Source organism: Branchiostoma lanceolatum, chromosome 5, assembly GCF_035083965.1.
Source record: "Branchiostoma lanceolatum isolate klBraLanc5 chromosome 5, klBraLanc5.hap2, whole genome shotgun sequence".
Lineage (NCBI taxonomy): Eukaryota > Metazoa > Chordata > Leptocardii > Amphioxiformes > Branchiostomatidae > Branchiostoma > Branchiostoma lanceolatum.
The window spans coordinates 9,938,740-9,953,915 of NC_089726.1; the positions used below are offsets into that span (position 1 = coordinate 9,938,740).

A 15,176-nucleotide genomic window follows, 5' to 3' on the forward strand; every position below is an offset into this window, starting at 1 on the left:
TTGAAGGGCTTTCCTATATTTTATCTTTGGACAGTGACAGTTTTATGATATTTCATGGATGAAAATTGATCATATTTTTCCTGTTCATCTTTGAAATAAATAAGTCAGTACATATGAATGTTGACAAAGACAATGTTGGTATAACACCAACTTTTGGGGATGAATACCAAATTGCTTCAATGTGCATTGGAAATATATTGTGTAATGATTCTGATTTTTACCAATGATGATTAAAACAATCTGACATTTTTGTCATCTCTCCCCTAGATGGTGAGGGAGTGAAGGACTTCCTGTCAGGTCTATATGACAACCTGAAGCACTGCGACCTGCTGTTGTCTGGTCAGGACTGTCAGCACAACACTTCCAACAACCTGCTGGCAGTGTATGGATAAACTACTGTAGAAAACATCATAACCATTACTATGAGAAGAAAAACAAGACTGTAAGAAAAACATGGCATAATCAAGGCTTTACCAGCAATATATGCTGTGCTTTAGGGTCCAAGTCACTTGTTTTCAGTCTGTTTTCAGTAGAGCATAAGATTTATCAAGGAGGTTGACCTCCTTGAACACATGTCTATGAAAAGTGCAGGTCAAGGCCAAAGAGGAGAATGAGAAAGCAAAATGAAAAGGAATTTGAAGTAATTGGGAAGAAGAAAGGGACATAAGAGCCCTGCTCTGTCTTCAAGAGCACTAGAAGGACTTTGTGAAGGAGAACATGTGGATGCACACTGTGGTTGAAGTTAAGAAATGGCAGGCGTTTTGTTATCAATGAATTGTACATTTAAATGATGTGGATATGGACACTCGTGCCTGTGTATATGAGGTAGGAGACTTCAGATAACTGTCTCAAGAGATGGACGAAGTTGTACTTAAGGAAACTAGAGACATTATTTTCATGTCTTAGACATGAGCAGGCATGTGTGAGCAGAAAGATATTTCTGAGTGATTTGAAAGATGTTGTATTAAATGCATGGGAGAAGTGTACTATTAAGCGTAAAAGGTTTCCTGAGAATTTGAATGGTGGTGTAAGTTGTAAAATTCATGACTTCCTGGTGAAGATGTGATGCCTTAGATTCTTAGTGTTCTGTACAGTTAGAAGGGTCTCAGATTTGGTAGATTTGTGGGAATTCTACCAGGATGTTGGCAATGCAGAGTGAGAATACAGAGGGCAAAAATGGAGAGGGCATGGTCTATTCAATAATGTTGGCATGCCAGTGTACATGTAGGTTATAATCAGCCACTCTTATGGTAGTCTTACTCATGCATTTTCCAACACAGATTCGAACCCGCATCCTAGAACACAGCTTTAATATAGTTCGAACTTAGCGGCGTTCTAGGACTGTATGTATTCATGATGCAAAGCAAAGAAATGTATGTTGTATTATCTGTAGTGCTTTGCGCACTTGTACAATACGCTAGGCCTTTAAAATTTGATAGTTTGATGAAAGGCACATCTGTACTTAATTAAGACATGGACAATGTACATATGATATGTGAGCCGTCGAAAAGGCTTTGTAATGGAAAAATTGATTGATGTTGGTCATGAAGAATGGAGAGTATGTCAAACATAGTTTTGTATTTATTTCTAGAAGCTTCCTATTGAGCATTAGTTACCCTTTATTATCCGTATATTGAATAACTAACCAAGTTAGTCATGACCAATGTAAAGTGTCCTGTGCTTAGATATACCAACTGCCACACTGTCATTATTCAAGAAGAAAATTTTAAAATACGCTATTAGATACCATGTACTAATATCTTTAGGAGTAACTAACCACCAGTATATAATATACAGTCCAGTATTAATTGAGGCATGGCCTCTTCCAGCATAATATCGGTACAATGTAATTACCTTGCTTATTCACAATTTGAAAGCATGTTTACAATAAAGCAAAAGACATAAAATTGTGTTTGTTGTAGTGCCTTTCTACGTAATAACACAATGACAGGCACTAGGTACATAGCAAATTTCTACTTGGAAATTAAACTTTATGACTTGAAACATTTTGAACCTTGGGAATTCATTATTTAAGATGGAATTGCCTCGGATGATTTTGACCCCGACAAAATCTCAGCCAATTTAATAGCTCCCCTGGAGCCCAGTGTTATATTGCACTGTTAGATCTTCCGCACACCTTACAGCAGTTTCCCAAGGCAAAGTTGATGGACAGACAAAAACATCGTTGCATTAGTTCATCGTCCTCTTGTTTCACAAAACAGAGTAGACATTTGGATATGACAGCCCTCCAGAAGTTCACAGGAAATGTACACACGACCACTTCTATTGGCAAGATTTTAAGGAAACATAGAATTTATGACTCAATACTATTGTTTGTGAAATGTCACAAGCATTGTCCGTCTCGACCTCTAAGTAAGAAAAGATACAAAAGTGCAAACCCCTTTGCGAGCCCTATGCAATTTCCCCATTCTCCTAAATACGAAATTTGGCAATTTGACGGTCACGTTGCCATTTTTTTTCGGTGTCGGCCGAGAGCAGTACTACAGATTAGGCTGTCTTGGGGTATATAGTACTGAGATTTCAAAACACTACTTGACATAGGAATGGTTGGTTTTTAGGCGCCGATCGAGATGAACGTGTTAGACACTGGCCCTCGTCGAAGCGCCGCCTATGTTCATGCCCACGCCATTGCACTGTGTGCCTAACATTTTCATGTTTACTCGAACATCTCTTATTAACAGAAGAATACACGTCGAACCTTAAAAGGATTTATTGTTTTGGCTGGCAATCTTGCAGTTGTCATTTTCAGGATAAGACTGGCATACTCCTCTACTGTACCTGCGAGTATGACGCCCACATTATCTATTTTATTCAATGACTTTTCTCAGTAGTCAGCGAGGGTCCAGAAATGAAAGAAAGTATCCGATCATGAAACATCCAATCTTTATTAAGTCAGCATCGCCATCAGAAGTCACAAAATACCGTCGTCTTTATATGTATATCTGTATATATAAATCGATGTTAAAACTGCAGAAATATTTGCTTGTAAAGAAAAAAAATGTAAATTGCAACTGGAACACATATTTCAAATGGTACATTCCACAACAAAGTGATGTACAGTTTAGTTTTCTTTGCAGCATTTGAAAGATACGTCCCTGGAAATGGGTAATAACCTTAAAACATTCTATCTCCACCGCCATGTATACTCCGTTTTGTAATATTTCTACGGTAGAATGATTAAAGAGCAAAAATTAGAGAAGCAAGAATGCTCCTTACTTAATTTCTTTCGCAAGTAATTCAAAACTGTAATCTCTCGCAGTGATATTGTGCAAACCTGACAACTGTAATGTCTTAGACAAGTAGATATGTACCCCAATTCTTCATTTATGAGGTATAGATATATACGTATACATATGTATATAAAGGTAAAATAAAAAAGTTCAGTTTCTGCGCCTTTGCACTACATCTGTCTATTAGCACTTGCAACAAGTGTATTAGTTGCTAACATAGGTGTCAACTTCTTTACTTGACTATGCACTCTTCTGGTCTGGCCTAATACTATCAGAGAGGACAACAAACCGTGAAATAGTAAAAAATATAAAGATTTGCATCACAGAAAGCGATGAACAAACACTTCAGTAACTGCACGTCTGTTATTTTGCGATTTCGTTACCGCCCTCGCTGCGGTTGCGTTGCTGTTTACGTCTGCGCCTGCGGTTATTGCGGTTCTTCCTACCGCGGGAGCGCCGAAGGACGCGCGACATCAGCAGTTCACTCCGCTGGGCGTCGTCATAGGGCGCCGACACCTGAACATGAAAGTATATATACAGTTAGGATCATTGCTGAGATCTTGAGAACATGAAAATAGATATATAAAGAGATCTTCAGGATCTATATCATTGCGGTGTAAAAGGTAACCGGGCAGTCCTACATACACAATTGTGATGTTCTCAGAGAACTCTAGTCTCTATCAGACCCCATAGGTCGCTGGAAAATAGTAGAGATTGGCCAAATAGACAGATAACATGCCAGAGGAGTTAGCCGCCCTGGGAGTAAGTAAAGCTTGTGACCTCTGATCATGACAGACTCCCTAGGACGCAAGCTGTACTCCCAGGCTGACCACCGCCTCTGGTATCTGTCTATTTGGCCAATCTCTACTATTTTTCCAGCGACCAATGGGGTCTGGTAGAGACTAAAAGAACAGTGAAACCATGGCACGATGGCATTCTCATGTTAGAGAAGCTTCAAGTTTAAAATGATGCTGTGAAAATTTGATCTGTTTTTAAAGACAGCGTTCCTAGATTTATCCCTGGACCAATAAATTAGGTTATATTGTATTTACGAAAAATGTTGATTGTACCTCTTTATAATCTCAAAGGTTTAAAACAATACTATCATATAGCATTCCACATCTTGTATGAATTTAGAACCGGCAGAATTACCCGGTGGAAGGCTTTGTTATCGATAACGTTAATATTGATAAAACAGTAATAATCACATAACACCACACCTGGAAGAACTGTATTCCTGCCGGCATGTCCTTCAGTACAACAGTGACGTTGTTCCAGTTCTCTCTCACTGGCTGTTGATAAAAAGTGCAATTAATTAGACTAGGAACATGTACTTGATAATTTTGGATAAAGATGATATCTACGTACATCTAGCTCGAATCCGAAGTAATTTCATAAATGTGAAGTAACTTTTTCAGACGAAGTTATCAAAAGATTCTAATGATATCAGTCAATAGACTGCAAAGTCGTTTAATGATTATACAGACGAATTTATCAAAAGATGCCAATGATATTACATGTAGTTATTACATGGCAAAACACTTACCCGAGGAACTGTCTGGCGTTCCATACTTGACGGGTCCTTCCCATAATACAGGTAGAACCCGCTGTAGCCGTACTTCAGGCGAGGCTCTGGCCTCGGGAATGTCAGGCGCACGCGTGCCTCCTGCTTCTTACGACCCCTCGAACGGCCACCCGAACGCCCACGGACCACCCTCACGTTGACGGACTTAGCTTTGACATTTATATCCTGTTTCCTTGGTACCCAGTCTGAAGATTGAATAAACAAGCCGGTACAAGTTACATTCGTGCGGTGATGATTTTCTACTTTTACAAGTTTGACAAGTACTAGTTTTGCCTTCAAACACATTTACTTGTAAAAAACGTGCTTATTGACGTTACTATCAAACGTCTTATCGCACTGTATTTCCTCCTGTAAAAGTCAACAGTTTCAACATTTTCTTTCGGCTTTATAGAAATTGTGTTGTGGATTGAAGTGTATACAATGTTGAATTGATCATAAGTGCGGAATTACTTAACACGTACTCTTTACAATTAGATGAGTCTTTACAATTAGATCATAGTAGCATTTCGACCTTTTTTGTAACGTCTGCAACTACATGAACTAACCTGTTACTTCGATGATCTTTTCTTTCACTGGAAATGCGTCTGGAAAAGGGGAGGCTACCTGAAGAATAGAACCAAAAATCAAGTCATGTATACATGCGCCGTCCGCTGGAAAGGGAAATCAATGAAGAACATAAACATCAAGAATCAAATAAGAAATGGATGATATCGTGTTGAAAAATAGATAAAGTAGCACACATCCCTACCTTCACGGCATATATGTCTGGCTTGAGGTTCGCAAAGACTACGGAAACGTTTTTCTCCAAGATGACCTATGCAATGTGTATGAAATCATGTTCGTTGACATTTTTGTATACAAAGGAGGTAGCGGACTTGACTTTCTTCAACGGATTCGATATATATATATATATATTGAAATACAAACTTTACTGTAAGTGATAGGACCGATCTACAATATCACTGAAAACAAATACATGCATGTAACATTTGCAGACGATGATGAAGAATAGTGAACCTAGGCCTTTATTGACTTATTGACAAAAAAAGCCATCCCGGTATCTCTCCAAAATTCCGGTGCTTACGCTCCGTGTCCATGTACGTTCAGGGTACGATTTCCTGGTGAGAGTGACGTTACATGTAGACAGGTTGTACTCCCGTGTAGGGCCCTCAAACTCAACAGTCACGTTACGGCAGGACTGTTGCACACTCATGTCATCAGGTGTCCAGTCTGGAAAAAAATGAAAGTACGGGACCTTGATTTTTATTGTCAAATGTAGAGAACTATTGGAGCTTGGAGCTGAATATTGGGTGTAAAGGCACACAGGTGACGTACAATGGAAGAAATCGTCTTACCTGTTACAGTAAAAGGTACCGGGTAGCTCCTGTATGGATCTCTGGCATCCACGCTGTACTAAATGAATAGAACCAGGGATAACGTTACATAAATATCACATTTGCTCAACAAGCTCATTTTAAGGTAAGTTGGAGACATCGTATTTCACTTTTCACAGACGTAGACACACATCTCACTCTGTTTGTAACTAGTACTAGACAAGTTTAAAGTTAAAAGTTTAGAATTTGAAGATTAATGTCCAAGTAACGCCTCCTTACAGTGGCTTTTATTAATAGACAACATCTGTTTGCAGTTGGTTGGTCCGAAGATTGCTTTGAAACATCAACAAAGCATTCCTCCCAGATTACACGACAGAAATTCCTTCCCATGTTTGATATCAAGATACAATGCGCCATATTCTCACCTGTAAGGTGTATTGGCCAGGCGGGATGTCGCTGAAAGTGTGCTGGAAGTATTTCCTGGTGCTGTCCTTAAGGGACTAGGCAAAATGGAGGAAAGCAAAGGTTTCAACATCACCGAGAGAATACGTTGGTGGTCTCTACACATCTAATTGCGCACAAAACTGTATTCAGTGTTGACAAAGATATAGCACGTCGAACTTATTATTTCATCGTCAAGACGTTAAAATGGTTTGTTTAGAGAGTACAAGCGTTAGTGAATAGTTTCATTAGGTTGGTAAGTCACTGAATAAAAGGGAACTTTATACACAACCAAATGTTTTTGTTTCACCGACGTTTCGGTGACCGTCTGTCACCTTCCTCAGTGCAATTATGACTGGTTCACATTGCACCGCAGCTCAGATAGGTGTCGCTGCTTATAGATGCAGTGAACCAGTCAGCATTGTCCTGAGGAAGATGACAGACGGTCACCTAAATGTCGGTGGAGCAAAACACTTGGTTGAGTACAAATAGCCTTTTTGCAGAGTACAGGAGTAAAGATGTTATCTATTTGCATGAATAGTGGTTGATGCCCCTACCAGGTTTTTCTGTGTCATGCTGATGATATTCGGATATGGTATGTTTCCGGTCGGTTTTCCCAGGTACAGGTTGTACGTGCGGATGTTGAACTGTCGAGCAGTCCAGGCTCTGATGGTGACCGTCCTGCCGACAGACGTTACCGTAGGCTGTGGCGGGTTCCACCTGGACGGACCGGGCTTAGTCTTACACCCCGGGATGCTCTCACAAGCTGGAACATAGCAACGACGTTACCAGCCTGGCAGAACAGCCAGCAAGAATAGAGTTTGCTGCTTTTCATTCTTTCTAAAGTCTTTTATAGTCATTGTTTTTATATCGATCAATTACTAGATACTGAACCGATTGATAGGTTACTACAATCAAGGAGCTCTCCTTGCTACAATTTAAGATAGGAGTGCTGAATTCAAAACGCTTGGGTATAATTTGAAATATGAAACGAATGCGTCTGGAAATTGTACTATTTGTAACTGTAACAATCCTGTGTGTGACAGTCTTCTAAATGTGAATATTCTATATGATAGCTATTTAGCAGTTTCTGTATTACATAGGTGATTTTAGTATGTACATCTGTACTTGAATCCTTGGACTACAATGATGTGCTTCTAAGTGTGGTATCAAATAAACCAGTTCATCTCATCTCTCATCTCTAATAGGACGGGGATTGGTTGTGTGAGAACAAGGAAAAGTTGAGTCTTATGTCAAATTTTACTTGAAAAATGGAGGTATTGTTTATGGTCTCTCTGTGTATCTGTGTGCCCGTCAGTCTGTTGGTGTATCCAGATATTTGTGGTCAAAGTAACATTAGAACCTCTGGATGGATTGTAATGATATTTGGTATATGGGTAGGTATTGAGAAGACAAAGGTCAAGGTCGATTTTGGGCCCCCTTGTGTGTGACCTTGGTACTGAAGCAGAACATTCTTTTTGTATATTTTGTCCTGGACGTGCTATATATGGTCTTGATTTTTTGGTGGCAGATAGATTTTGATGTAAGGGAAATGTGGTGTAGGTTTGGGCCCTCTAGCAGCTTGTTCTGGTTTCTGCTGACTCACGTCTTGTCCTGTACTTCTGGATGAGCACACTGTCGTCATCCCCATCACTCGGGCGCCGTGACGACAGGGACCGGACTGTGATGCCGTAGCTGGTGCCCGGTCTGAGGTCCCGCACGGTGAGACTGAATTTCTTCTGTGGGGTAAATTCATTCGTCAACTGCAAGGTTTGTATTCATACCAGAGGGAGTGCAAGTTTCTAAACCTCATGAAGAAATCATGTTATACGTTTGATGTGTTGAAGTTGAAAGTCAGTTGGTATGGCAGCACCAAACTGTACGCTTCATACACTTGAACAGCCACTGAAAATCACACGTCTAATATCAACATGCTTCAAACCACGCATTTTTTTACCCGTGTGGCGTGTCAATACCTTTACAAGCCATGACTAAATTTACTGATCTAATGATGATGCTAGATTTGGCAGCACATGACAGCAATGTGACGTCCAAACACGGGTCCGGATAGGTGGATCACACTTGCAGAAGACGTCAATGTGATGACGTACAGCAGAACGGATACTTACATGTACTACTTAACACAATAACAAATGTTTGTTGTTACTATGTGCACAGTACAGCACGTATAGTAAGAAGGGGAAGCAGAACGACAGGAATCCTGAAAGCCAATACACATAACAGCCATGCCCTAAGGAGCTTCCTCTTCCCTGTCCTTTGTTGAGTCTATTCATGGACTAGTTGCTATGCTCTGTGTTTTACTTCTGTTATGGATCTTGTAGGGCACAGGTCATGTGGCGGATGAACCTTTTTAGTCTGCGGTTGATTTTGATCAACAAACCTAAGTTTCGACAACTTTTATACTACAGAAAAAAATGTAACTGCATGAGGTTAATCCTTTTTTACCTGCCACAAATAAGCTGTGTTCGTAGTGTTGGGTTTATGGTAGAATTGACAAACATGACATGTACACTTTGCAATCATTGCAAACAAATAAACTTGACCCTTTATTATTCAGCCTTCTTATCACACAAGTCGTTAATGACTTCTCTTTTCATAAAGATTGGACGTGATAAAGAGACATATCAACCCCAATAAATCTTATACTGTTGGACGTCCTACACGATACAGCATAATGGGTTTATTGCTTGTAAAATGCTTTTCTTTTCAGAGGTTTAATGCCAATCACATTTGTATGAAGCCAATGCTTGAAATGTATAGTTAAGCATTGTTATAAGTATGTCTTATCCCATAACGATTTGATCTGCCAGTCGCAGTATTTCCAACCTGCAGCTATGTATATAATTGTCTGAATACTTTATGGACAATTATCGTGCAGTGAAAGTCCATTAAATATTAGCGTTCGGTAGTCTATGTGCAGGCTAAGGTGGTAGCACAAGTAAAGGGTAACGTTATATCATAGTCGATGAGAAATGAAGAAGTCACTTACCTGGTTATCTTCATGTGTCAAAGTAACATTGAAGCCCAGGATGATCTGATGACAGATGGAAGAAGATGCGGGGCTCATCTCAACCACGAGCACTGTGAAGCCTTTCAGACATCTGATGGCTAAAGGAAAAAGTGACATGATGCAAAATTCATCTAGCAAGAGGATGAATTCTCTTAAGAGCCATACGTTTCAGATTGCATCCACTATTTTTCATCAGTGACAATTGCTTGGTTTATTTTGTATTACGAATAGTTCTAACGTTACCTGGATGTCTAATCGACGCATCGAGGACAGCGACAGAAAAAAAATCATTTCAAGATTGATGCACTTTAAATCACACATCCAACTATGTTCAATGATCTTATCGCTAGCTTTGTTAACATCAACATCCATCGATGCTGCTTTCAAAAACTGTTTATAACTGCAGGTCAATTGTTGCACAGGCTGAAAAAAACATGCAAGACAGGATGTTACATGCTGTTGCATCTGATCAAAAGGAACAGATTTAGGGATTCAAATCCCCGGTACATACCGTCTCCACTGGGCTGCCATGTGATGTTGATTGCATCCAGCCCGTTGGTGTTGCCGTCTAGCGGCGTGACGACCAGGTTACGCGGCCCGGGTACAGACTCATACTCGGGGAGCATGTCAAACGGCCAGGCCATGCATTCTGGAAAATTCCATTACCATGGTCATGGACACAGTGTTTCTAATCACATATCAGCAGCTTTCTGTTATCGTTTTTAATACCAGAACAATTAGATTACATACTTATTGTTCTCAAACGACTCTCCCGAGGAAAGAGAAAATGCAATGTCATCCCGAAAGGGTGTCACACGATCAACACGTTCCTCGCAATATGGCAATGATATTTTGATACAAATAGGCGTTAGATCAGATTAATATCTAACATTCGTAATGCTGGAGCCGAGAATTTCATCATAATCGTGAAAAAGTACAGTTTATAGTGTCATACCTCCTGATGATGGGTATCTAAGACAGAGCTCCGTACAGTTGCCAGACGTCCCCAGACCACATATTCTACCAGGCTGGGAAAGAATTATATAGTTTAGTCTTACTAAAAAAAAGACGAGAAGATGAAATCAGAGAATAGACAGGCATGGCACTAAATGTAACACTAAGACAAACATAAAACCGAGAAGGGTGGAGAAAACTAGTTGCCAGATCTTCTGTGATGCCCCAACGGCCAAATAGTTATTAGACTGAGTGATAGATGAGATGAGATGAGAGAGTTTAACCAAGAATGGCCACTAAGAGGGGCGCTCAGTAAGCTCTTAGCCTCACCCAGAAACAAGGGCACAACTCAAATTGCGGGGCATGAATATAAATGATGAAACATTTTATGAATATCCACCAGAACTCAAATCACTGTGGTCATTACTTTGCATGCACCTTTTTTTAATCAGCAGGTGAGAGGCAAGAAAAATACAATTGAAGTAGGCGCTAGAACATTGATCAGAGTGGTGCTCCATATGACATATATGAAGACATTGTAAAAAAGGTTGATGGGGAATCACTTCGTATCTTTACCGGAAAGACGTGGTAGGTAAGCCCTCAAGCTGACCCGCACTTCTTAGGTGGCAGCTCAGTTGTTCATGGCTTTTCCTTCTCTCAACCAACGTTAACTTTACTGATTTTTAAAAGGGCGTCAAAGTAATGATCACAATTAGTTGAATTTTAGTGGAAATTCGGTAAAGGTTTCATGATTTAAAACTCTGCGACGGAATCTGAGTTGTGTCCCTTGTCTCTTGGTGAGGCCCAGACCTTATTGAACGCTCCTCGTAGAACACTAACTGTTCAAACTTATGTAATATTCAAAGCTCGTCCTGTGGCATGAAATACTGTGAAGGTCAATAAGGCCAAACCTGACTATAGATTTTCCCCCTGAAAGGTTCGTGGCCATGACGGAACAGGGGGTAAACTCCTGGTTTTGCCTGCTTCGAAGTAAAATGGCTGATCGGGAATGTAGAAGAAATAAAAAGCCGAGAGAGAAATATGGCTGACAACTATGACTAGTTATGTATTTGTACTGAAAGTTTTCTGGCCATGCCGGACAGGTGGTAAACACCTGTTTTTGCCTGCTTCAAAGTAAAATGGATGATCGGGAATTTTGAAGAAAAAAAAACATAGATCCAAGCGAGTCATGAATATGGCTGAGAGCACAGAGATATTCGTAAGGGACCAAAGAACATATTGTGTATTAAACCTACAGTACGAAACCAGTGATACTTTCATATCTACAGTGATAATCATGAAAGACCTGTGTGGGGGTTTTAAAACAGACGGACACAATTTTAGATGCTAATATGATTAAGAAAAAAATGGTGATTCTGCGAGTGAGTGACCGACATTAGCCTGAAACATAGTTGGAACTCAGCAATATGGACCACAATATCTTTATTCAATTCAATCCGTGGCTGTTTTTTATGGGTAAGGTAGAAAACAGCCGTATATACGGCTGAAGCAATCTGTATTCATGTATTCAACCTATTCGTGCATTTTAGTTCTGAGACACAAGAGATGCGTTGTTCGTCTTATTTCTGAAAGACTTTTAAGGTCATAACGTCTTTGTTCATCCGCAGCAACCCATGATGTCACTAAGGACCAGTTCCAGGTATTTCAGACTTACTTCTCAGAATTTTTAGCTGCTAAGGGAAGTGAGGCTTTCAGTTCTTGAAGAAGCAGTTTAAAAATAACACGTAGGAATTTAATAGTAGCATTTCCTCACGAAGTGCTACTGAAGCTGATAAAAACTCACCTCGGCGCAGAGCTCCTTACAGAAGTCTTGCCGGGAATCCCGAGCTTGTGCTGGGTCGAGAAGGAGCAACAGCAGAACCAACATCTTGGGTTGTACGAAGAGGGGGAATACCGCTTGTAGCTTTTTATATCACGTTTAGTTCTGCAAATCACAAAGCAGTTAATGCATATGACCAATATCATGTGGCTGCAGTTTTTTTCGGGGAAATCCCTAAGTTCCCTTTTTTTAGACTGTCAATAAGGATTTGGGCGATTTGTCAATCCGTTGTGTCAAAGATACAATTTTCTATCTTACTTATGTAACATCCGTCATCCATACAAGTATGTAAGAATATGGAACATCGTTGGCATAATTTTGTTAAGATCATAATTATAAGTCCAAATGTTTTACTTCATATGGTTGATTTTCTGAGTAAGACGATTGACGCGATATGTAGTGCGGGTGTACCATGTGTGCCTAGCGCCTGCCGGCACGGATTACCAATATGATTCATTTTTAAGCAGAAACAGAAGTATCGTTTGTGTGTGGGTAGTACCTGTAAGGAAGACAGAATTTCGATAAGACATGCAACATGACTAATTAAAGTGGGACTGTATCTACCAACGATCAGTCATGCGCCACATGGCCCTGAATACTGACGGTAAGTGGAAACCAATAATCATATAACGTTACAGTATGACATTTTTATCAACTTTTATCCTTTGGATAACCTCAAGCTTTTTGTGATCACTATTTGCTGTTTCTATCTGCCATTTGTATGGCCTTGAATAAGACATAGTTTGCCTAGGGTGGTACCGTACAGCAAACCAACTTTCCACGAACCATGACGTGTCAATGTGCTTGCTTCTTTCGAAACGCCATCAAACTTCTTGACACTTTTGAACGTGTTTCGGTATGGCGGGAACTTCATGCATTTCTGGGTAACATGGCCAAAACAAATATTGTACAACGGAAGATGAAATACATTTCATGTGTAAATGCCCTCTTTATGAGGATGAAAAAAAGCTTTGGGAAACAATCTTCCTGAGCTTTCACCAGCTTTAAGACCACCAAAAACCACATTTCTACTAAAATCACAACACCCAATTTTTATTAAAAACGTGGGACTTTTCATTAGCTCCTGCCTACGAAGAAGTCTCATCCCCAGTAACGTACGTAGGAACATCAGGTAGAGGCATAGAATGGTGATAGACATTTGCTACCTTTCTACGTTATTGTATCTGTACGTACCTTTGCAATTATTCTACAGGCATGGATTTGTAAATAGATAAAGAAACTTGACATTGGTGAACAAAAAAAGTTGTGTTCAGCCTAATACATCTTTTGGAAAGTTTGTAAATTTGTGGCAGTGTGTGACTGTGCTTCTTTTCACCTGGATTATGTGTGGCATTAGCGGACTTCAAATGATGGATCCTTCTAGAAATTGCCTTGGTAGCTAACAAATTGCTTAACAAGCCAGAAGCAAGAGATTGTATTCTACAATTTCTTCTTGTTTATAATGTATAGGATATCTTGTTGCTGTGGTAGAATATTCTTGGGACTTCCCCAGATAGGTACCTTAATGCAGGGAAGGTTCCTCTAGGTTATGCTTGATAGACCACCAGGAAGAACTCCTTATCATCTGAAGGGAAGTATTTAAGACAAGGAGTGGCGCGCAGAAGTTCCTCATTGTGTAGTTCATTGACCTTCAGGTTCTTCTCAGGATGATGTGTGCCTGTTCGCTGACCTGGAGGACGATCACACTAAGAGAGCATGTGGCACCATGCGTTTTGCCACACTTGAATCATTAGAACATGACCGGGGTCTGTTTAGTAGACCTTTACTGACGAAGTATTCTTGTACCATTTTAGATACCCGGGTGTAGGTCCGTAAGATTTGGCATTTGCTGAAGTTAGATGAATGAATGAACTTAATTGCTCGACAATTGTACACGGCACACTGTATGGCAACAATGACAAAGCAATCAATACAATATATGATATACTAGTCTATTCTAAAAACTATGACTACAAGAATATGGACGTAGATGGCGAACTGAAATAATGTACGTTAACGTTTCTGTCCGTTACAATACATTCTCTCTTTTGTAAAGCGCTACATATTATATGTATTGGCCTAAGTACGTAGATATGGTGTCGGGGCATGACATAATGAATGTCCAATATGACATGAAATATCAGTACTGATGAACTTCTCATCGATGCCTTCTCAGTATCCCTGCCTATGTTTAACCCAGTGTGAAAGGAGGAAGTATCACATGACAAAATTAAAGTACGGACGTGATGACTTCTTAGAAGAGGAAGCTCATGAATGGGTGTGAAGTGCTCAAATGTTGACGCCCTACCGGTCACATGGTTGTTGATATCTAGATAATGTAATCCTCAGAAATATGAATATGAACGATAGCCCAAAATACTATGTATTGGTTTAAATGCCCTTTCAGTTGCGTTTTTCTGCATTTGATGAGTATCCGAGCTTGAAGTGGTAAGGATCGGTAAGGAGTGGGACTTCTATATCAACTTTCAGATCTGCATATTGAATTATATTGAACTAAACCGGATCGTTTAATGATGCTGTTACTTATCCTTATCAAGGTCACAGCAAGTACATTTTGTATAATCTTAATTATGGCTGACACCAGCGCTCTCATTGATTTTCGCCTGATTTTGAAGAAGAAAAGTTTGAGAAATTTTGTAACCCTCCGGCGCTGGTCAAAATTGGGAAAATACCTTATGTCGTAAATCTTTACAATTTCTATCGTAAAACCTCAAGTGTG

At 39.8% G+C, this 15,176-nt stretch overlaps 2 protein-coding genes across 2 annotated transcripts in view; one reads left to right on the plus strand and one right to left on the minus strand.

Annotated features, from left to right (window-relative positions):
* LOC136434957 (EF-hand and coiled-coil domain-containing protein 1-like) overlaps positions 1 to 2,013 on the plus strand; it is a 41,184-nt gene extending 39,171 nt beyond the window's left edge. Inside the window, exon 8 of the mRNA XM_066428091.1 lies at positions 268 to 2,013. Coding sequence (XP_066284188.1) covers positions 268 to 392 — 125 coding nt within the window. The 3' untranslated portion in view covers positions 393 to 2,013. The remainder of the gene's footprint in view (positions 1 to 267) is intronic.
* An 869-nt stretch (positions 2,014 to 2,882) lies between these two features.
* LOC136434958 (uncharacterized) lies at positions 2,883 to 12,534 on the minus strand. The gene is made up of 14 exons (XM_066428092.1): positions 12,401 to 12,534; positions 10,598 to 10,670; positions 10,154 to 10,291; positions 9,622 to 9,740; positions 8,218 to 8,350; positions 7,169 to 7,377; positions 6,596 to 6,670; positions 6,192 to 6,249; positions 5,921 to 6,066; positions 5,585 to 5,650; positions 5,382 to 5,439; positions 4,798 to 5,021; positions 4,472 to 4,543; positions 2,883 to 3,767 (listed from the first exon to the last, which is right to left on the minus strand). The coding sequence occupies exons 1-14, from the start codon at positions 12,482 to 12,484 to the stop codon at positions 3,615 to 3,617; spliced, it is 1,608 nt and encodes a 535-aa protein (XP_066284189.1). The 5' UTR covers positions 12,485 to 12,534; the 3' UTR covers positions 2,883 to 3,614.
* Positions 12,535 to 15,176: the final 2,642 nt, after the last annotated feature.

Excerpts from the sequence above, each read along its gene's own strand:
- LOC136434958 (XM_066428092.1), bottom strand. The coding sequence starts at position 12,484 with ATGTTGGTTCTGCTGTTGCTCCTTCTCGACCCAGCACAAGCTCGGGAT. Across the intron at positions 10,292-10,597 it reads TAGATACCCATCATCAGGAG|AATGCATGGCCTGGCCGTTT; the intron begins GTATGACACTAT and ends GGAATTTTCCAG. Across the intron at positions 5,022-5,381 it reads AAAGATCATCGAAGTAACAG|ACTGGGTACCAAGGAAACAG; the intron begins GTTAGTTCATGT and ends TTCAATCTTCAG.